This window comes from Pleurodeles waltl, chromosome 3_1 (assembly GCF_031143425.1).
Source record: "Pleurodeles waltl isolate 20211129_DDA chromosome 3_1, aPleWal1.hap1.20221129, whole genome shotgun sequence".
In the NCBI taxonomy this organism is placed as follows: domain Eukaryota; kingdom Metazoa; phylum Chordata; class Amphibia; order Caudata; family Salamandridae; genus Pleurodeles; species Pleurodeles waltl.
Genome location: NC_090440.1, coordinates 1,699,109,012 through 1,699,133,310, shown reverse-complemented (window position 1 = coordinate 1,699,133,310; position 24,299 = coordinate 1,699,109,012). Strand labels below are relative to the sequence as shown.

General features: G+C 46.9%; 1 protein-coding gene across 2 annotated transcripts in view; it reads left to right on the top strand.

Moving 5' to 3' along the window:
- USP40 (ubiquitin specific peptidase 40) overlaps positions 1–24,299 on the top strand; it is a 570,914-nt gene that overhangs the window by 238,463 nt on the left and 308,152 nt on the right. For both annotated transcript variants that reach the window (XM_069225530.1, XM_069225531.1), the window contains 2 exons: positions 12,198–12,282; positions 12,428–12,498. In XM_069225530.1, the coding sequence (XP_069081631.1) occupies positions 12,198–12,282; positions 12,428–12,498 (156 nt within the window). The remainder of the gene's footprint in view (positions 1–12,197; positions 12,283–12,427; positions 12,499–24,299) is intronic.

Here is a 24,299-nt window from a genome sequence, read left to right as displayed (position 1 = left end):
AGCGTTGTGTGACACAGACACCAACCGTGCCCAAGCGGACTGAATTGGAGATAGAGCCCTATTTCGTTGAAAGGGCTCTGTGAGGAGCTTGAATGGAGAGGATCTAAGGATCCTATGGCCATTACGTTCAGTGGTCTGGACACCTCACCAGACACTGGCTTTCTTTCTCCTTCTGCAGTGGCTACTGAGAAGAGGGCTGTATTTGCTGTGGTGTTCCAGAATGCGGATAAGGTCCTGAACCTTCAGCTGCCCACAGTTGAGGTCAAGACAAGTGTCTTAACAGAGCTGCTTCAATCTGGCTTGTTCCCCTCAGGAGCCTTACTCCCTTTGAATAAAGCTGTCACTGATATACTGCTCAGGGTCTGGGCCAAGCCCTACACAGGTTCTCCCACCCTAGCTTCAGAGCTCTTAATTTACAACAGAGTAGTCCTGAGAAGTTAATCCTCAATTAGGTTCAGGGTAAGCTGCTAGGTTCTATTTACCTCACTGTTATTCCAGTTGCTAAAGAGTACCTCCATTTTTATCCTGTGAATTTTGATCAATACAAAATAAATGTCAATACATGGATTGCAAACCGGTCCCATTCTGATGGATATTTCTAACAGCAGATTTCTAAATTTCACAATGAGCCAGACTGGAGATGGAGATTTTTTCCATAGCAGTGCTCCCGCACACCTCTAAGTGATGTCCTGCAGCTCCTTACTATCCCCAAAGTGGCAAAGCAGAGCTACATAAAATCGCCACCTCAGCACTTTGACATCAGTTTCTTTCTTTCCATGCCTTTCGATTTGGATCCAGAGCTTTGCAAGTTTTCAGGCAACTTCCTAAACGATTTCACAGTGTGATAGGGGACAGTAACACCACCAAAAACAACAGGGTTAAAGCCATGTCACAACTGCTGGAAGCAGATGTTGGACAAGGACCTGCAGAAGGTGTGTCTTTTGTGGTTTAGCTTGGGACACAACTCTAAGTCATGTGTCTGAAGGTGCTCTAAGACTGAAAGGTGACGTTGTTTGTGCCAAACACAATAATACGTTGGAACCTTTGCATAGGTCCCACTACACATTGTGGGCCTGGATTTGCTCTCTCTTGGTCTTGGTGCTGATCCTGTTACCATTTGACTTCACGCTCCAAATCCTTCAGTAAGTTCAAGTCTAAATACATGCATCAGATTACGAAACTGTGCTTGACCCCAGCCCAGCACTCTGACTCTAGAAGGGGCCGGGCTGTCATAATGTCATGTCAGTCACACACCATCAAAGTCTCTGACCATGGAACTGATTCCCCATTTGGTCCCAACATTCCTCAAATTTCCTGTGCCATTGTCGGCCCTGCACAAATTAAGATCTTCAAAGAGCCCAAACAGAAAATGTTCTGTGTACTTCTGCTCTCTCTGGAGTATCTTTGAACCCCTTGAAACTGTAGTGGCCTTCAGTAAGTTTACTGTGGACTGGGCCCTCCCTAGCACAGTATGTCGCATTGAGACCTGTTATTGGGCACATTCCGACACAGATATAAATGTATAATCTACCCCCATTGCCGATGCAGACACCACTGTTGGATCTTGAGTCAACACCGACCCAAGACCGACTCATGCACACTGCAAAATTAGAAAGGCACATCCTTTTGTTGCATAGCCTGACTCTAACCCTGTGCTTCTAAGGCTTGCTCCCTTCATTATACTGATGATGCCTTATACCATGGTTTACAGGTCACCAGTGGTCCTGATACTTCTCCCGAAACAAAGCTTGACTCGTCAAATGGGACACCAATGGAAGAGTGTGCATCACTGGCAGTGGTAGTTTGGAGGGCAGCTGTGGAACTAGACTTGCACCTACTCTTCACTGAGGACAAATCAAATGTTCTGACAGAAAATTCTGTAGCCTGGGCCAGCATGGTCTAAGTGCTCACTTCCTTCTTTCGATGCCCTCACAGATACTCTGATGGCTACTTAGTCAAAACTGTGTTCTCGCCTGCCTGTGAATAGACAGGTGGCAAAGCGTCATAGACCAGTGCCTGGTGACCTGGATTTTCTTAAATTACTCCACTACAAAAAGAGCCTTATTATGCAGGCCTTGATCAGCAAGCACATGTTTTTTCTGCTAGACCGTAGCGGTGGGCCATCTTCGGATTTTGCCTGCTGGGCTGCTACCTGCATGCCGTTTGGGACATGGGCAGCGAGATCTTACCCGTGGTCCTCCGAGATCCTAGGGTCTTTTTGGCATAGACAATACATGATGGGCAGGGCGGAGCTAAATATTTAGTCTTCACAGGCCACCAGTGTTGTTCAAAGACGTGTGGTTGAGATCCACTGGCTTCTCCGGTGATGCACTGGCCTCCCTAATGGATCTGGCTGTCAGCATGTAGGCTAGAAGGGACATCAGTCTGCCGCGGTCTCCTCCCCTTGAGCAAAGGCCAATAAACTACTTAAGTCTGGCCTTAGTGACTCATGCTCAAATTGAGGGGAGCAGGATTCAGCACTTCCTCCCGAGTTGGCGATCTAGCACGTCCAGTAGGTGGTTCTTACAGATTGTTCTAAACAGCTATGCTCTGCCTTTTCTCTCCACCCCATCAGCTATCCCTTCAACACCAGAATATAAAAGTGATGGTGTTGATTGCTACTCCTCTTCGGAGGTCAGGAATACATATATTCCTGTACCTCAGCAACTGGCTGCTGAAGGAGGGCTTGCCGCGGTCAGCTTGACCACAGCTGGATGACAACAGAACTCTTGACATCTTTGGGGTTCACTATAAATGAGCTGAATGCTCACCTGATTCCTTCTCAGAGTCTTCCTTAAACTGGAGCAATCCTGGGCACAGTGGAGTTCAGGGCTTTGCCTCCACAGCAACGATTCCAGGACATTCAAGCTGTAATCCAGATGTTTCAGTATCAGTCCTGAATCACGGTGAGTGTGGCTCTGAGGCTTTTTCGGGTTCCTGGCCTTGTACATCTTCCTCATCAATTATGCTAGGTGGCACGTGTGTGCTGTGCAATGGATATTTTAGTTCCAATGGACCCAGCATCCAAGCAGCCTTTTCTACACTATTTCTGCCTCAGAGGAGACCTCTTGAGATTTGCAAAGGAGTTGCTGCTAGATTGCAATTGGTCCATTGTAGGCCCCTCTACCTTCCCAAACCCAGAGATGACGGCTGTCTTGATTGAAACATCACTGCTTGTCTGGAGAGAGCATCTGGTGTAGGTGGAGATTAGAGGACCCTGGAGCTACAGGCCATTCCGTTGGTTATGAAGGCTTTCCTCCCATCCATCAATGGGAGGCTGTTGTAAGGGTCCACTATTGCTATATGATACTTTAACAAGCAGAGCAGAGTGGAGTAGGTCATGTGGCAGGAGGCTTCCATTTCTGTGGAAATGGTTGGAGTACCAGAGCATCTTGGTGATCACAAATCGCATAGCAGTGGCTGTGGATGCCAGAACAGGTGAACTGAGAATTCTTTGTCTGATCCATTACTAGTGGTCTCTGCATCCCGAGAGGACCCAAGGTGTCTTTCAGCAGTGGGATGAACCTTGGCTGAATCTTTTCACCGCCAAGGAATGTGCAGTGTCAATAATTTTGCTTTTTTGAGTTTCCACAAGAAGACTCGTTGATGGACTCATTTTGACGGGAATGGAACACACAACTGCTGTACTCCTTCCTGCCTCTGCCTTTTCTGACCGAGGTCATGAAGAAAATCAACAGAGACCGGGCCCAAGTCATTCCAGGGCCTCGGGATTAGGTCAGGAGACTTTTGGGCATGAACATCAGTCCTGAAATCAGACTGCTACTTAGCGAGTACCTCCTGTCTCAGCAACAGGGTCTACACAATCAACACTTACGTGCGTGGAGACTGAGCAGCGTCATTGATCGAGTTTAATTTGGTGCCTCGTGGTGCATACCATCCTTGCATCCAAGTGCCCTTCAACAAAATCCATTTATGCCAGATGCTGGAAATTTTTTCTAATCCAGTGTGGTTTCGCAACACTGACTGCTTACAACTGCTTCTGTCTGACACTGTTTTGTTTTGCCTTTAGCACAGCAAGGCCTTGAAGTGAGCACTATAATAGGTTATTTGTTGGCTTTATCGGCCCTTCTACGTTTTCCAGACAACAAATAACATTTTATAGTGCTCACTTCAAGGCCTTGCTATGCTAAACCCTTTTGTTCAAATCACCTTTTGTGTTGTTTATAAATGTTTTGACGCTTCTTTCCTCCCAAGCAGTTTGTCATTTAAAGTAGGAGCTTATCTTGGTCTGAACTTTGTGTACACCCTTCAAGCTGATGCATAGCTGCTTCATTTATCTTCTGTCTCAAAGCAGGTCTTCCTCATTGTGATAGTTAGTCATGTGAGTGAAATGCAGACAATTTTAGTGCAACCATCCTATGTCACCTTTTTCTGGACAAGATGTTGCTGAGGACTCAGGTGACCTCCCTTCCATGTTGGCAATCTTTCACTCTTCTACCCTTCTTTGCTTCCCCTCTGTCTTCGAAAGGGTGGGAAAGGCTCCATAGGTTGGGCCCCAAAAGGGCTTTAAGGTTTTACATTGATCATATCAAAAGCTATTGAGTGGAAGATAAAGTTTTTGCGGAGTTCTCTGGAGCAAAGAAAGGGAATGTGGTGCAGAAGACAAGGTGGATAGTCCTCTGGTTATGATCAGCCACACACTGGTCAAGAAGCAGCTTCCAGAAGGTCTGAGAGCCCATTCCACTGGAGCTAAGGCTGCTGCCACTGCACTGGCATGTGTAGTGTCTGTCCTTGACATCTACCAGGCTGTGCCATGGGCATCAGTGCGTAAATTCACAAAGCTGTACTCTCTTGACAGCAAGGGCATTTTTCCCACTCATGTCAGTAATACTTTTTGATCCAAGCCCGCTTCATAAACCCTCCACCTTGGGAAATCTGTGGTTAAAAGTATCCATTAGGCGAACAAGTTACTTACCTTTGGTATTTTTCTAATGGATACTCTATCCAACCCTAGATGCCTCACTGCCGTTTTATCTCCCTAGTTTGCAAAGTGGTCTCTTTACAACATCTAAAAGGTCTCAAATTAGTGCTCACACTGTAACCAACAATTGCACATACATTGCATCTGCGGGCTAGTAAAGAGTACCGACAAGAAACTGATGTTGGTGCGCAAGGATTGTGCTTATGTGCAGCTACACCTCGTCACTTATAGGGTAGTATAGCCTCCGTGCAGTGCTCACCTCGTTGTCCTGACAGCACTGCTATGGAAAAAATCACCAGATCCAGTGTGGCACCTGGGGATTTTTTAAGTTGAGGAATCTACATTTAGAGTAACCAACAGAAAGAGCATTAACAGATGTAAGTAGCTTGTTCAATAGAACCAATATGTAGTTAAACAGACTCCATGAATTTATTTTAGCGCAAGTCTCAAATAGATTATTTGTTTAGGCATAGTACCCGAGTCATAATCTCCTTTCACTCAGATAGAGGGGTCCCTACACCTCACCTTATTCATTAGGTTTGACAAGAATGTTACTTTAGCACCATTCAAGTCAAATCTGTTGTGATGGTGTACCTGTGAGACCAGTGTAATATAGTTACTGTCCAAGGCCATTGCCAAGAGAACATTAACTCATGTTTTGTTCCTCTGCTAATCTGCTTTATCATGTAGATCATGGACACTTTCATCTAGACTCTACTTCTATTGCAAGCTTCATCAAAACAAGCACCACCATGGCACTACTAAACCACAACAATCTTTGACAACAGTACAGCAACGGCCTCTGTGCTTTGAGCAACATTTTTTGTAAACTTTATTTAAAAAATGTTTACAGCCGTACATAGCACTATGACGGACAATTTGCAGGGCATGGAGCAGTTACTATCCTAGCTTACATCACTTGTGTTGTGTTATAAAAAGAACCTGACTTTCAAATGTTAGTAATGGGTTAGTCCACTTCTGAGCATCATATGTATATCATAAAACCGAGTGGCAGCAGCAGCCGGTTTGACACTTTTCCCCTGGTTACATGTTACTTGGATCCACCCTCTAGTAGTAGCATACCCCGCTCCCCATCCGCAGGACTTCGTCACCCCCACGCCCCCCCCAAAAGGTTTGCTCCTGTAGGTCTAACTTCACTGTTTGTGTGTTCTAGTCTGTACACCCTGCTGTGAACTAGTCGCGAGTTCGCTTCCCCCTCGCTAGGTTCTGCATCTGCTGCAGCGCGTGCCAGATATGGCTGGTAAGGATCACAGATGTCTTTGGCACGGCTACATACTGGTGGTAATTCTCAGTAAACAGACTGTGTATTGCAATACGTCATGTCCGCGTTCCATTCCTTTAATGTCGAAAGTGGAGCATGTGCCCACCGTGATTCTATTGTGCGAATAGCAAGCCTTTAGCCACCAGTAGCCGTACTGCAGCCGGAATCTATGTATCATAACCTAAGAAAGCATGCAAAGGAGTCATCATTATATTTTCACTTGTAATCTCTTTAAGGTCCGCATGTACTGCCTGCTAGAACCTCTGTATTACTGGGCAAAACCATGCCACATGTGCGAATCCTGCATTGTCCATTACACAACAGGCTAATTTCGCACAGTCCCTGCAACTCATAGCGAAACAACTGAACTGGTGTGTAATACACTTTGTTGATGTGTTAAAAATTAATCAATTGATGCCTACTATTTAATGAGACAGACCACACCCCCGAGCAGCAATATATGTCCACTGCCTATCACTGAGCGATTACGGATGATTCGGTGCATTGCCCGCTGACCTGTTCCCATGTGCGCATCGCAACCTGTGAAAAAAAGGTCTCCCACGTTAGTCAGCCCCATTCCTGCTAGTGCAGTTGCCAGGCCTTTTTCCTGCTCCAGGGGAAACCATGTGCAGCTCCCCACGGGATATGAGGTGTACAAAGGAGGGAGCCGGCCTGCCTCGCCAGCACTCAATGTCAAGGGCAGACCAGTTTATTCAGTGGGTGGGTGAGGCACATTGTAACTTTGATTAGGCTTCGCGAACAGCGTCTGAGGCAGTGATATCGGGTAGGCAGCGCCACGTTCAAGCCAAAGATGGCGTAAACCCTCTGGTCCATGTTACCAATAGAGAGTACATACACTGCGCTGCACGATAGTCCGTGGCATTCAGGCCCCCCAACCCCCCATGTCATATGATAAGGTAAGTGTATCCCAAGTCACCCAAGGTTGCTTTACTGCCCAGGATAGTCTGGTCAGTATTGTTTGCAAGTCGTGGAACATCTCCCGTGACAACCAGATTGGAACATTAGCAAATTGGAACCAAAATCACACAGCAGTCCCGTGGTGCATGCACCTTCTCACTGGAGTCGCATGCGCAGCTCATTGTGTGGTTTTCAGGGGATCCGTATTGTGGATCCTGGTGCCCAAACGCCTCCAAGTCGTTCCACAACTTTATGGGGCCAGGGCGACCGGGTACAACCGATTCTGCCCCCTTAACAGTGTCCCCAAACCACCACCACTGTGTTGTTGTGCACATGTGCCCCCCCAGGTGTGTGGGTACTTATGCCCTAAAGTGGTGTCAGATATAGTCTGATTTAGTCCACTGACAGCCACTGGGCCCTCTCTAAGCATAGTAGATAAGTGCACCTGGCAGGAAGGAGTCCCCTTAACAATTCCTCACAGTGCATTGCTGGGGGTGGACGTTGCACTGGTGTAGGCCATGTCCAGGTGGTGGTGAGAGGCTCAGCACTTTCTGCGCCAGTATTGTCAAAAGTGGGCCCCCGATCAAACTGTCCAATGTTCACCCCACCTCAGGGGTGTTTAGCAGGCATTAGTCCTATATTGGGCATACCTTGTTATGTCCTCGATGCAATGGGGCATCTCTCTGCTGCTAGTTATTGACTGCTGTGCGTCTCCGGGGCCCTCGTACCTCAGCGTGTGGGTTCCAACAATTCCGTCGGCCCTCCTCCGTGTCGCGACTCCAGGTCCCAGTGTCCGATTGTGCCACCTCCGTAACAGCAGGAGCCGGCTGCTCCGCAGGTGCTCAGCAGTTGGAATCACTGTGAGGGCCCGACACACTCCCAGAGGTCCTGCTGCACTCCAGAGACTCTATGCGGGTCTGCTTGTCTCCTCCGTGGCTGCTGGAGCCTGGAGGGGGTCTTGGCTGGCTGCTCTCCCCAGGGTGCCTCACCGGGCCCACTCACGGTTCCCTTCACGCTGTTTCAGCGCAGCCCACAGCTGCTGCAATCTTCTCGGCTCTAGGCGAGGTTCCGGCTGCACCCAAGGATCCGTCTGCCAGGCGTGGAGCCGCCCAGGTCGCGATCTACGCACTCAGCTGCAGGCCGTGCCCAGCGCCTTCCACACAGACATGCGGTGGCCGCTACAATGTCGGCTCAGGATAACCACGGTGGCCGGATCGTGCTTCTTTTTGGCTGAGCAGGTGTGCGAGATGGTGTGGGCTGCATACAGGTGGTTTCCGCAGCCCTCCATCGTTTTATAGCTCCAAGATGATGAAGGATTTATTTTATTTTTTTAAATATTTTTATTGATTTTATATTTCAAAATATAATACAAATTATTCAATTTGCAACCACAGGATAAACCAATACAATAACTAATATCTAGGTCATTTAACAATCACCTCCCCCCCCCCAATATGCACTTCACGGAACACTTCAAGTTTTACAGTATCATTTCTGGCTGCACCCTCCATGGGTTTATCCTTTATTGTTTATTTTATATAGGCATTCGCTCGTGACCCGTGTGGGCCTTGTTTTGCATGCATGAGTTCCCTGGCTGCCTGAGGAGGGCACCATCTGGATTAGTCTATGCAGATGGCTACCCTGGTTTACTGCTCCTCACGTGTCGCTGGGACTGTGGTGACGAAAATTTGATGAACAATTAGTACTAGAGAGATGGGAGGAAATTGTGTGTGCGCGCTATGACACCTGGGTGCCCTATGAATTTGTTTCCGTTATGGGGGATGCAGGGGGAATTTATGACGTGATTATCGCGATTGTGTGTGCCCCAATTCAAGGAGGCTTCTCATCGTTTTTAGCCTCCAATTTTGTTACCAAATCCTCCCAAGTGGAGCATCCTGTGTGTTGTCGCCCTTCGCGCACCATTCTTTTTAGTACCTGGTATTCAGTGCGAGCCCAGCGTATTATTAGAGAGTACCAGGATTTCAGATCGGGTGCCTTAGGGGCTTTCCAATGCATTTCTATTAGTCTTTTGTACATTAAAAAGGCCAAGTCTATAAATTTGTGCAGGTGTCTTTGTTTTTTCGGTCTCTTCCTCAGTCCCAGCAGGCAGGACCCAGGGTCTGTTAACAGTGCAAGTCCCGTTAGCCCAGATACCTCCCCTACCACCTCCGCCCAGGCCGTTTGTATATTAGGGCAATCCCATACCATGTGGTAGAAGGGTGCTGACGGTATTTTGCATCTGGGGCATGTTGGTACTGAATCGGGGAACATGCGCTTTATTCTTGCTGGGGAAAGATATGTTTGATGCGTGTAATTGAATTGGGTATATCTATATCTGGGATTCCTTGACACGCCTCTGATGTGAGACAAGGCCTTGGGCCAGTCTTCCAATGGGATCGGGGTGGGGAGTACTGCATTCCATCTACTCCATGCTTTCCCTGCCTGTGCTTCAGGAGTCTTGTTGAGGATTCTATATAGATTGGATATTATTTTTGTTTGATCACTGTGTTGTAGAAGCTGGTGGAGCACTGGGGAGGTCTCTGGTTCCGAAGTGCCTATTCCCCATATTCTTCTGATTTCATGACATACGGCATGATATGTCAGGAATTGACCCGAATTTATCTCTGTGAGGGCCTGGAGAGCCTCGAACGTCATTAATTTGCCGTCTTCAAAGCAATCCCCTACTGTCTGTATTCCTACTTCATTCCACAGCCTTACGGCTCGCATTCCAGCTGCAGTCCCCGCCAATAGATAATTTAGCGGTATGTGTGGGGAGTAAGGAAGCTTATCCGCTCCTCTTTGCACATATTTAACCCAGCACGCATGTGCGGCTGCAAGCAAAGGGTTAACCAGTACCACTTTGGGGGGCTTTGACGTCAGCCAATTTAAAAGGGGGGTCCCGTTCCGCCGAGGCTCTAGGCTCATGGGTTCCACTTGCTCTGGTCTGTGGATCCAATATTGGACCCACTGAAGTTGTGCGGCAGCATAGTATCTTTCAAAATTCGGAGTACCCAGGCCACCGTTATCCAACGGGCATTGCAATGTGGATAGCGCCACTCGCGCTCTGCCACCTCCCCAAATGAGCTGCAGTAATGCTGTGTTTAAATTGCTGAAGAAACTTTTGGGAATGGTTATCGGCAGGGCCGCAAAATAATACAGGAGCCTAGGTAGAATCAACATGTTAGCAATCGCCACCTTACCGGGTGGCGAGAGCGGAAGCTTGTTCCAAAATTGTAGGGAGCCTTTTATGGAAGTTAGCGCCTTCCCCAGGTTCCCGTCTCTTAAGTCTTCTGTGGCATGATATATGTTTATCCCAAGATATTTAAATGTTGTCGGGCACCACTTAAGGTGCCCTACCTCTGGGGGGTCTTGGTTGTTGGGGGCCCTTTTTGCCAGGGGGAACACACAGGACTTCTCCCAGTTTACCACAAGGCCAGATAGGCCTCCAAATTCAGCCAATAAAGACATTACAGGTGGGATAGCTGCACAACCGTTCCTGATATATATCAAGGCATCATCTGCATATAATGAAATCGTGTGATGTAACCCATTCCTAATAATTCCCCATTCGTGCTCCATAAGGCGTACTTTTGCCGCTAACGGCTCCATTGCTATGGCAAACAGTAGCGGGGATAAGGGACATCCCTGCCGTGTCCCCCTGGAAATCGGGAAGCTATCAGAAATCACCCCGCCTGACTTCACCCTCGCGCTTGGATTGGAATATAATGTACGGACCCAACGAATGTAATTAGGGCCTATTCCCATACGGGCCATCGTAGCCATCAGGAAGTCCCATTCCAGCGTATCAAAGGCCTTTTCTATGTCTAGTGAGAGCACCATTTCCTCCTGTGCAGTCTTGGGGGTGTCTCCTATTATACTCAGCAATCTGCGAATATTTAGGAAGGTGTTACGCTTTGGGATGAAGCCATTTTGATCTGCATGAATCAATAATTGCATGAGGGGGGGCTAACCTATTAGCCAATATTTTACCTAATATTTTGCAGTCCGAGTTTAACAGCGATAGTGGTCTATAAGATTTAACATCTGTGTGGTCTCGACCCTGTTTAGGGAGTACCACTATCATCGCTTCCCTTTGAGATATAGGTAAGCTTTCTTTAGTCCACGCCTCCTGGAACACTCCTAGCAGATGGGATTTTAGGCTGGGTAAATAGGTTTTATAATACTCCGAGGGGAGGCCGTCTGCACCCGGGGCTTTGTTCCTAGGCAGCTGTGCAAGGGCTAGTTCTATCTCTTCTGTTGTTATGGGGGATTCAATTCCATCACTATCTGTTTGTGGTAGTTGGGGTAGGAAGGAGTCCGCCAGGAAAGCCTCAAGTTGTGTAGCTGTGCACGAGGTACATTTAGTGTATAAGTTTGAATAGTAGTTCCTAAACGTCTCGTTTATTTCTACTTGTGTAGTAGCCATCTCATGCGCGCCCACCCGGATGGCACCTATCGGAGCTTGCTGTCTATCCTCGCGGAGTAGCCACGCTAACATTCTACTTGATCTGTCTCCTTCCGTTTGCAACCTGGTTAAGTAATAGTTGTAGTCGTGGCATCGGAGCCTGCTGTCTGCCTCATGATGAAGGATTTAATTACGGCCAAAGGAGCTTGCCTGCAAGGCAACCATCTTCAGGCATAGCAAGCGCCGCCCCCGCTTTGACCAACAGTTCCCAACAAACTCTGCACTGCTACCACACTACACTTGGAACTGTTGCACTGCAAGGTGTTAAAGCCAATGCATCACTTCAGCAGTGCAACTCCTCGGCAATGAAGTTACAACACTACAGCTACAGTACCAGTAGTACAACATCAAGATTACAACAGGGCCACCTGGAGACTCAGTGAGTGAAATCCTGGTGTTCATTGTTTCTCCCTGGGCAGAGACCCTCACAGCGTATTAAAGCGTATCTCTATAAAAAGTGCAACCAGTTTCATTTATTAATGCTTTGGGCTTTTGTTCTTACCTGTTGCCTTCCACTGAGTTTCAGCTTTAGTATATTAATTTATTTTTTATGTTTCCTTTTCCTTTGTTTTTGCAAACCCCACTCCCAGCTGTTGGGCTTTTGGGATGATGATGTGGTGCTGAGTGTGGCGAAGTCTTTGCCCGCTGGTCTTCATCTATATCAGGCACTCAATGGTAAGACTCCGTTTTCTGCATGTTTCAGATGTGCACCAGGACGCGGTGTAGCCTTAATGGTACACAACCCAGTTTGGGTCACAGCGTTATTTGTTGTCTGCCTTTAAGCATCTCTGAGGGTCTCATCAGTGTTTTACTCTTCCAGGGGATGACCTGCCTCTCTCAACCTTTGATCTCGCTCCTGGCACAGACATCTTCGTATGGAATGGAAAAGAGGTAGGAATATGGGGGAACCCTCAGTTCGTTGTGGACCGGGCTTCTCTTTACAAATCTGTTATGACTTGAGATGCGTTGTGATTTTGTTCAGAGGAGCTAGTAAGGTACCATAGGGTAGCATGCACTATTTGATATTCGTGTTCTAACCCAACAGAGTTCTAAATGTATTCGTGGCACAGGTTGTCGCAGAGAAGCCACAAATACTTGGCTCATTAATGAAAAGCTGGTGGGAAGACGTGCTGGCTAATTTTGCTTACATTTGTAGATCCACACCAGGGCTGTACTTATTACGCCATTTAGGTGAGTAACGCTGCAATAATGAGCTCTTAAATGCAGTGGCCAAAATACAACATAGACTGAAAAAGTAATACAGCCTAACATCCTATGAAACATAGGCCTTTGCGTTCAGTTACAAATTTGAGCTGTGGTGCAGAGGGGTATGCACGAAAAGCAGTCATTCATCCTGCTTTTGACCTGAAACTTGACTTGCTGTAAACCCTGCAATTATGCCTTCATCGACTCTGCGTTGTTTTTAAGGTAAGTTTACGATCTGGGGTCTTAGTTTGACGTCTGCACGTTCAGGGTCTATTCTTTTGGGATGTTAACATGTGATATTTCCGGGTTATGCCCAGCTGACCCTCACTTACTTCTACTTAGGTTCACCTTAAGGGAGCAGAGTTTAGATTCCAGGGCCCAGCCGAGAACCTCCTCTACTGATTTCTAATGATTATTTTATAGCAAAAAGTTATAAGTGTGCGTGTATTCTTATAGTACTGTTTTGCCACATGCACCTTGCCTCACAATGTCTGCACCTAGAAGGGATCTGTTTTAAGGTACTGCACATTCTACATGAAAAACAAGTATATTGTATTGCTTACCTTTGGTAACTTTCTGGCGGATACTCCATCTAAACGCAGATAGTCACTGCCCTCGCGTCTCCCAGACTGAAGAGTGCTCTCATTTTAACATCTAAAAAGGTCCCAAATTAGTGCTCGGCACACTGTGACCCACACTTGTTAACACTAAGCGTATGCATATTGTACATTAAAAATAGAGCTATGTTTTTTTAATAAAGAATGTGCAGCTCCTTAAACATAGCCCTTCTAGATGCAGACAGAGTCAAGCTACTCTTCGTAGGCACTTAGGAGCTGATGTACAAAGCCCTTTACTCGGTCACAAACTCTGCCTCTAGGGATGGGAGGTATCAATAATTTATGACGGCGTTGCAGGGGCAAATCATTGATCAGATACTGAGGTGGGGTGGCATCCGATTCAGCTGTCTCTGGTGCCCCTTGGGAATCGTGTTGGCTGGCTTAAGGAAGGAGCAAGCAGTGGCCCTGCTCCCCCCAGTGTATTTCCAAACTTGGAACTTTAAAAACAAATATATTGTTAAAAATGAAAAGAATGTCAACTGCATCTTTAATCGACATACCTTGCTTTTACAATGAAAGGTTTCTTTGAGAAAGAAAATGTAGGGATAGTGGACTTCTGTCTTTGGAGGCCACCATGCCTGCGTTCTTAGCAGCCTTTCATAGGGAGATGCTAAATGTGGCCTGCCTAATTTCCATTCTTTATGCAGATTGTTTTGCGACCATCCCTGCACATGGGAAATGTAAAGTTTGATCTAATAGGTCACATTGCGGATTACATAGCTGCACACACTCCAGCCAGTGTGTGAAGTGCACATCCCTGGTTTGCACTCGCGGACAGCACATCAGACCCCATGCTTCCTGTTGTGATCCTAGCTCCTCGGGTAGTGTTTCTCCTGGTGGCTGGATAATTAAGCAACGTAGCCTTGCTGCATAGATATTTATGTTTGCTCCCCTTTGTAGCGTAATAAACATCTGTTTATATGCCTAATGCTTGCCTGAAAATTAATTAACGAGCTGCTTTGAGCGTAGCTTTGACAGCTTTTAGCTACAAATATTACAGATGAAAAGACTTCTGAGATAAAACTATGTGAGCTTAGTAACTTTTCTTAGGCTGACTGTGTTAAATGTTTGTTGATAGAGGTTGCACATTAGGCTTGAGTTCAAAATTTATAAAACATGGGGCTGGAAAGAACCTCGGATATTTTTGCCAGAATAGCTGTTTATTCCAGGGTTTGGTGGACGCGCCTTTAATGACCCTGGATTTGGCCTTTAGTGTTTAGTTTGATTAAAGGTCCCTCTATTTCCCACCTCCCGACCTATTGCTCTTTACTCCTATTTTCTTTTTCGCTGATTTAGATTCTTTTGCCTGAGCTTCAGAGTCCTTTACTCTCTCCATTGGCAAAAGGAAAGCAGTTAATGCTACCCTCGACATACCTCTGCGATTACTTTTTGGCAATATAATGTATCCTGCATGCTTAATTACAAATTATTTAAACACACAACCATAATTCAGTGATGTAGGAGGCTGGCCTGGTGTGTGGTGGGTACCTAAGGTACTTACACCTTATACCAGGTCCAAGTATCCCCTCTTAGTGAAGTGTAGGCAGTGTCTAGAAGCCAGGCTAACTAGAGGTAGCTGTGGATGAGCAGCCAAGGCTTATCTAGAAGACATGCAAATCTCATGCAAAACCACTGTAGTCACGCAGCACTTTATGCACATGAAAAAAAAAAAACACTTAGTTGTACAAAACAAAGGTACTTTATGTTCGATGGCATATGTTGCTGCAGATACACATGTTTGGCACAGTCCGCTGCCTGGTGTTGGGCTCGGAGTATTACAAGTTGTTTTTCTTCGAAGAAGTCTTTTTTGGTCACGGGACCGAAGGACTCCTCCCTCTTTGGCTCCATTGCGCATGGGCGTCGACTCCATCTTAGATTGTTTTTTTCCGCTGTCGGGTTCGGACGTATTCCTTTTCGCTCCGTGTTTCGGTTCGGAAAGTTAGTCAGAATCTCGGAAGAAAGCGTCGGTATTGTTCCGTTCGGTATCGGGATAGTTAGGTACATCGACACCGATCATCGGAAGACTTTGGGGCAGTTTCGATCCCCCATCGGGGCCTGGTCGGCCCGACCGCGTGCGACATCGAAGCCGATGGAACGGACCCCGTTTCGTTTCTGCCCAAAATGTCACAGTAAGTATCCTTATACAGATCAGCACTTGGTCTGTAACTTGTGCTTGTCCCCCGAGCACAAGGAGGATACCTGTGAAGCCTGTCGAGCCTTCCGGTCCAGAAAAACACTCCGGGACCGAAGAGCCAGGCGTCACCAAATGGCGTCCACGTCGACAAAACAACGTTTCGACGACGAAGAGGAAACATTCTCGGTTCCGGAATCAGAATCCGGAGACTCCGACGTCGAACAACAGCAACAAACTGTGAGTAAGACGTCGAAAAGTAAATCCATCGACAAACCGAAAGCCCAGGGGACGCCACTGCCAACAGGCCATGGCTCGACCCATAAATCAGGCGACCCGTCGAAGGGGCCGAAAAAGGGCACGCCCATAGCGAAGACACCCGACTCCGGTCGAGGGACCGCCATGGAGCAACCTCGGAGCCGAGAAAGCGGCTCCGAGAGACAAAAACAAGATACCGGCACCGAAAAACATCGGCACCGAGAATCCATGCCGAAAGGAGCAAAAATTCTGTCGGTGCCGAAACCGAAAAAAGATTCTCTCTCGGCGCCGAAAAATACCACACCTTCATCCTACTCAGAGGAACAAGGACTAAGTGGCCAAATGCACAAATTTGGACAAGAGCTCCAAAGTGTAGAATCGGACTACACACAAAAGAGACTGTGCATCCAGCAAGATACAGGGAAGATATCAACCCTTCCCCCAATCATGAGGAAAAGAAGGATCGGACTTCCAAAGGATGACACACAACCACAAGCCAAAGTGGTTAAAAAAGTCACGCCTCCGCCCTCTCCTCCACAGGCATCGCCGGCACAAACACCGCCACAAATGCACTCACCAGCGCAAACTACCATAAGTCATGACGATCAGGATCAAGACGCTTGGGACCTGTATGACACCCCAGTGCCGGACAATGATCCCGAGTCATACCCCACAAAGCCGTCACCGCCAGAGGACAGTACCTCATACTCGCAACTGGTGGCTAGGGCTGCAGACTTCCACAATGTCCAACTGCATTCCGATCCTATAGAGGATGATTTCTTATTTAACACCCTCTCGGCTACACACAGCCAATATCAATGTCTCCCAATGCTACCATGGATGTTACGGCACGCAAAACAAATTTTTGAGGAGCCCGTAAAATCAAGAGCCATCACCCCAAGGGTGGATAAGAAATACAAACCACCACCCACAGACCCAGTGTTTATTACTTCGCAGTTACCACCCGACTCTGTGGTAGTAGGGGCAGCTCGCAAAAGAGCAAATTCACATACATCTGGCGACGCCCCACCTCCGGACAAAGAAAGCCGAAAATTTGACGCGGCAGGGAAAAGAGTGGCGTCACAGGCAGCCAACCAGTGGCGCATCGCAAATTCACAAGCGCTGCTGGCCAGATATGACCGCGCACACTGGGACGAGATGCAACTTCTCGTAGACCATCTTCCCCAGGAATACCAAAAAAGGGCGCAGCAAATAGTGGAAGAGGGACAAACGATCTCAAACAATCAAATCCGCTCTTCACTAGACGCAGCCGATACTGCAGCAAGAACAGTCAACACTGCTGTCACCATAAGGAGACACGCTTGGCTACGCACTTCAGGCTTCAAACCTGAAATCCAGCAGGCTGTCCTTAATATGCCCTTCAACGAGAAACAACTGTTTGGCTCGGAAGTGGATACAGCCATTGAAAAACTTAAAAAGGACACAGACACGGCCAAAGCCATGGGCGCACTCTACTCCCCGCAGAGCAGAGGCTCTTTCAGAAAAACTCCATTTAGAGGGGGGTTTCGTGGCCAACCCACAGACACCACCAGCCAACAATCAAGAACCACACCATATCAGGGTTCCTTCCAAAGGGGAGGTTTCAGGGGATATCGGGGGGGGTCAATTCCCAAGGAGTAGGGGAAGATTCCAGACTCCAAAAACACCTCCACCTAAACAGTGACTTTCAAGTCACGCAACCCCTTCACTCAACACCAGTGGGGGGAAGACTAAGCCAATTCTACCAATCTTGGCAACAGATTACAACAGACAATTGGGTATTAGCAATAATCCAACATGGCTATTGCATAGAATTCCACAACTTCCCACCGAACATCCCCCCCAAAACACGCAAAATGTCACAACATCATTTAGAACTTTTAGGACTAGAAGTTCAAGCACTACTGCAAAAGGATGCAATAGAATTAGTACCAGTACAACAAAAAAACACAGGAGTTTACTCCCTGTACTTTCTAATTCCAAAAAGAGACGAAACATTGAGACCAATATTAGATCTCAGGACACTAAATACCTACATCATATCGGACCATTTTCACATGGTCACACTACAAGACATCATTCCACTGCTCAAACAGCAAGATTACATGAGCACATTAGACCTAAAGGATGCGTACTTTCATATACCAATACACCCTTCTCACAGAAAGTACCTACGGTTTGTATTCAAAGGAATACATTACCAATTCAAGGTGTTGCCATTCGGAATAACAACTGCACCAAGAGTGTTCACAAAATGTCTAGCAGTAGTAGCAGCACACATCAGGAGACAACAGATACATGTGTTCCCTTACCTAGACGACTGGCTAATCAAAACCAACACAGTAAAAAAATGCGCAAACGACACCACCTTTGTCATAGAAACCCTTCACAAACTGGGGTTTTCCATCAACTACACAAAATCACACCTAGAACCGTGTCAAACACAACAATATCTAGGAGCAACCATCAACACATCAAAAGGAATTGCCACTCCAAGTCCACAAACAGTGCAGGCATTCCACAAGCTAATAAGTGCTATGTTTCCAAACCAAAAGATACAAGCAAAATTTGCGCTAAAACTTCTAGGCATGATGTCATCATGCATAGCCATTGTCCCAAACGCAAGACTACACATGCGACCCTTACAACAGTGTCTAGCATCACAATGGTCACAGGCACAGGGTCAACTTCAAAATCTGGTGTTGGTAGACCGCCAAACATACCTCTCGCTTCTATGGTGGAACAGCAAAAATTTAAACAAAGGGCGGACATTTCAGGACCCAGTGCCTCAATACGTTATAACAACAGATGCTTCCATGACAGGGTGGGGAGCACACCTCAATCACCACAGCATTCAAGGACAATGGGATATACACGAAACAAAATTTCATATCAATTACCTAGAACTGTTGGCAGTATTTCTAGCGTTAAAAGCCTTCCAACCCATAATAACACACAAATACATTCTTGTCAAAACAGACAACATGACAACAATGTATTATCTAAACAAACAAGGAGGAACACACTCAACACAATTGTGCCTCCTAACACAAAAAATTTGGCAGTGGGCGATTCACAACAACATTCGCCTAATAGCACAATTTATTCCAGGAATACAAAACCAACTAGCAGACAACCTTTCGCGAGACCACCAACAAGTCCACGAATGGGAAATTCACCCCCAAGTTCTGAACAAGTACTTTCAAATTTGGGGAACACCCCAGATAGATTTGTTCGCAACAAGAGAAAACTCAAAATGCCAAAACTTCGCATCCAGGTACCCACACCGCGAATCACAAGGCAATGCTCTATGGATGAATTGGTCAGGGATATTTGCGTACGCTTTTCCCCCTCTCCCTCTCCTTCCATATCTAGTAAACAAGTTAAGTCAAAACCAACTCAAACTCATACTGATAGCACCCACATGGGCAAGACAACCTTGGTATACAACTCTACTAGACCTTTCACTAGTACCGCATGTCAAACTACCCAACAGGCCAAATCTGTTAACACAACACAAACAACAGATCAGACATCCAAACCCAGCATCATTGAATCTGGCAATTTGGCTCCTGAAATCCTAGAATTCGGACACTTGGACCTCACACAAGAATGCATGGAGGTCATAAAACAAGCTAGAAAACCTTCCACTAGACACTGCTATGCATCTAAGTGGAAAAGATTTGTTTACTACTGCCATGCCAATCAAATACAACCAGTACATGCCTCTACTAAAGACATAGTAGGATACTTACTACATTTGCAAAAAGCAAATCTCGTTTTTTCATCTATAAAAATACACCTCGCAGCTATATCTGCTTACCTACAAACTACTCATTCATCGTCTCTATTTAGAATACCAGTTATTAAAGCATTCATGGAAGGGCTAAAAAGAATTATACCACCAAGAACACCACCAGTTCCTTCATGGAATCTTAACATCGTCTTAACAAGACTCATGGGTCCCCCTTTCGAACCCATGCATTCCTGTGAAATGCAATATCTAACCTGGAAGGTCGCATTTCTCATTGCAATCACATCCCTCAGAAGAGTAAGTGAAATACAGGCATTTACCATACAAGAACCATTTATTCAAATACACAACAATAAAATAGTTCTAAGAACAAATCCAAAATTTCTGCCAAAAGTAATCTCACCATTCCATTTAAATCAAACAGTAGAATTGCCAGTGTTCTTCCCACAACCAAATTCTGTGGCTGAAAGGGCACTACATACATTAGACATCAAAAGAGCACTAATGTATTACATTGACAGAACAAAGCTAATCAGGAAAACAAAACAACTGTTCATAGCTTTTCAAAAACCACACATAGGAAATCCAATCTCTAAACAAGGCATTGCTAGATGGATAGTCAGATGCATTCAAACATGCTATCTTAAAGCCAAAAGAGAATTGTCTATTACACCAAAGGCACACTCAACCAGAAAGAAAGGTGCTACAATGGCCTTTCTAGGAAACATTCCTATGAGCGAAATATGTAAGGCTGCAACCTGGTCTACGCCTCATACGTTTACTAAACACTACTGTGTAGACGTACTAAATGCACAACAAGCTACAGTGGGCCAAGCTGTACTAAGAACATTATTCCAAACTACTTCAACTCCTACAGGCTAAACCACCACTTTTAGGGGAGGTAACTGCTTTATAGTCTATGCCAAACATGTGTATCTGCAGCAACATATGCCATCGAACTGAAAATGTCACTTACCCAGTGTACATCTGTTCGTGGCATTAGTCGCTGCAGATTCACATGTACCCTCCCACCTCCCCGGGAAGCCTGTAGCCGTTTAGAAGTAGATCATAAACCTTAAACATCTGAACATTTGTAAATAATTATTAGAAACTCTTATCATACATACATATCCACTCCATTGCATGGGCACTATTTATACCAAACAACTCCATCCTCACCCTCTGCGGGGAAAACAATCTAAGATGGAGTCGACGCCTATGCGCAATGGAGCCAAAGAGGGAGGAGTCCTTCGGTCCCGTGACCAAAAAAGACTTCTTCGAAGAAAAACAACTTGTAATACTCCGAGCCCAACACCAGGCAGCGGACTGTGCCAAACATGTGAATCTGCAGCGACTAATGCCACGAACAGATGTACACTGGGTAAGTGACATTTTCATTTTGATCACACAATACCACAAAGAACTAGAAGGGCAACCGTCCAATTGGAGGTAAGTAATACACTAATTATATACACTAGTAAACAGTAATAGGCATAGACAAGGTTAGAAAACAGTGTAAATGTAAATAACCAATAGTGACCCTAGGGGGAGCCCAAACCATATACAAAAAAAAAAATGGAAACGCAAACACAGGACCGCAACCTAGATAAGTGGAATGTGTAGAGGGGAGCTGGGAGTACCAGAAAACCACAGAGGTTAGTAACACAGTAACCTCCCCCTCCCCCCAAGGGACCAGGAAAGCAGGATTAAATCACTGGAATTTCCCCTAACCACCCAAAAGGAAGGAAAAGACGAAAAGAAGACACTGAACAAAGACTGCAGTGGATTCCTGAGAGGAGAGGAAGACCTGTGGAGAGAGGGGACCAAGTCCAAAAGTGTCAGTGGAGTCCAGGAGGAATAGAAGCTACTACCTACCCAGCTGTACTTGCAGGAGTTGGTCGACGGTGAGGAAGAACAGGTCAGGATGGCAGCCCTGGAGCCGGAGACAAGCTCCTGAGGAATGCAGAAGCTGTCCCATACTGGACTGAAGATTGCAGATGGTTGTCGGTGCAGGAATTCCACCAATAAGCCTTGGCAAAGGCAAATTGTCGGTTAGTGGAAAAATAGTGCTTCCGGGGACCAGCAAGGTCCAGGAGGACTCAGCCTAGGAGGGGCAGTCAGAGGGGACACTCAGTGACACAGAGGGCCCACAGGAGCGGAGGCAGCACCCACAGGAGCCCCACAGGACGGGGACACAGAAGTCGCAATGGGAGCCCACGCAGCACTACAGAAAGAGAAACCCACGCAGCATTAGAACCACGCAGAGGGCTGTGCGTCGCAGGAAGAAGTGCTGGGTGCTAGATCTGCACCTAGCCTGAAGTTCCCTTGGAGGAGATGCAAACAGGCCTTGGCAGCTGCAAGAGACACAGTGCACTGGGGTACTATCCTGCGTGGGAAGGCAAGGGCTTACCTCCACCAAAGTTGGACAGCTGGCAGAGAGGACCAAGAGGACTATTCTGGACCACCACCCTTGATGCAGGATCCACACAGCTCAGGATGAGAGGAAATCCACGCAGCCGGTCATCTTTGCAGGAGGTTCCTGCGGATGCAGGGAAGTGACTACTTCACTCCAAGGGAGATTCCTTCTTCCTTCTTGTGCAGACTGAAGACTTGCCACACTCAGAGGATGCACAGCTGGGGAAATGTTGCAGAAGCTGGAAGGAGCGGTGGAAACAATGTTGCAAGAAGAGTCTTCTTTGTGGATGCAGTTTGTCGGTTCCTGGAGGATCCAATCGCTGTTCCAGTGGCTAGAAGTCGAAGTGGAGTTTGCAGAGGAGTCCTGCTGAAATCTTGCAAGCCAAATCTAAGGACCCACCCAAAAGAGAGAGACTCTAAATAGCCCTGAAAGGGGAATGGGTCACCTAGCCAGGTGACCACCTATCACAAGGGGGGCTCTGAAGTCACCTGCCTGGCCTGGCCACTTAGATGCTCCCTTGGATTCAAGGTCGCAGAACCCAGGGACCCTCTGGAGGAGCTATGGGCACCACCCCTGGGTTGGTGATGGACAGGGGAGTCCAGTTTTGCGCCAGAGCAGGGACTGGAGGTCCCTGAACCGGTGTAGACTGTTTTATGCACGGAGAGCTCCAAATGTGCCCTTAAAAGCATACCAGTGGCTTGGGGAGGCTACCCTTCCCCAGCCACGTAACACCTAGTTCCAAAGGGAGAGGGTGTTGCCCCCCACTCCCAAAGGAAATCCTTTGTTCTGCCTTCCCGGGCTTGAGCTGCTCAAGCAGCAGGAGGGTAGAAACTTGTCTGAGGGGTGAAATCAACTTGGGCTGCCTGGAAAATCCTGGAAGACTGCTAGGAGCAATGCTGGGGTTTGCTGGGGATTATCTAAGGAGCCCCCCAGAGTGCATGGAATCATACTTCCAATACTAGCAACAGTATTGGGGGTATGATTCTGACATGTTTGATACCAAATATACATAGGTTCTGTGACCTATGTCCAGTACACGCATAAAATGGCATCCCACACTCACGAAAATGGCACTGGAGTTCACGGGGGTACCTTTGCTAGTGCAGGGGTGCACTCACACACAGGTACTTGCACCCTGCCCTCTGGGCTAGGAGGGCCTGTCATAGGGGTGACTTTTAGTGAACTGGTGCAGTGACTTGGTAGCCGGGTCTTGTGGTTTAGTGGACTAATGCGTCCACTGTAGGAACCTGTGTTCAACCTCATGGTCACAGGTTCAAATCCCGGCTGGTCCACTCAGCCTTTCATCCAAGAATTCTGAGGTCGATAAAATGAATACCATTGAGTTGGGTAACAATAAACATCGGTTATTCAGCGCCTAGATACCTACAGGTTATGTGTGCTTTAGAAATACACATGTTATGAAATGTTATGAAGGGGTGCATGCACCCTTTCACGCAGGCTGCAATGGCAGGCTTGCAGAACATTTTGCATGGGCTTCCTGTGAGTGGCATAATACATGCTGCAGCCCATAGGGATCCCCTGGTACCCCAATGCCCTGGGTACCTGTTTATCATATACTAGGGACTTACATGGGGGCACCAGTATGGCAAATGTGGAGTGAAAATGGTACAGGTTTCCAAGTTAGAAGGGAGAGAGCATAATCACTGGGTCCTGGTTAGCAGGATCCCAGTGAACACAGTCAAACACACTGACAACAGGCGTAAAATGGGGTTAACCATGCCAAGAAAGAGGGTCCATTCCTACAAGTGAAATGTGAGGAAAATACATCTGATGCAAGCAGTAAATGAAAGATCCATGTTTCTGGGCGTCTCCTCATTAATGCTAAAATCTGGCTGCGTACCCCGCAAGAGCTTTATAGCGTAAACCTACTCTACCAGGTTCCATTTTGGGAAATTGTAAACTGAAAAGTATGTGCGATTTCTTCCTAACCTTCACTCCAGGTCCACTTTGTATAGCAACTGTTATGCCTCTTCAGGCCAAATATGAGTTGATCGCAGCAGTATACTCATGTGCGATACTACCCTGGCTGCTTCCAAATAGCCCAGTTCCTGTAAACAAAATTGCCTGATTCAGGATGCCGGGCCTGATTTTGTTGTGTGTGAGTGATTTTGGGGTGCTGGGCGGTGGGGTGGGAGGGGAGTGGAGGTGGATGGGGGGTGTCATGGCTCACTCCCAAGCTCAGAAGAGCCTGCTCTGACATCCTCCCGAACCCCTAACTCTGGCTTTGCAATCAAAATTGGCCCACTGCTCTTATGTGCCAGCTGCTCATGATGTGCAATCCTATCTCAT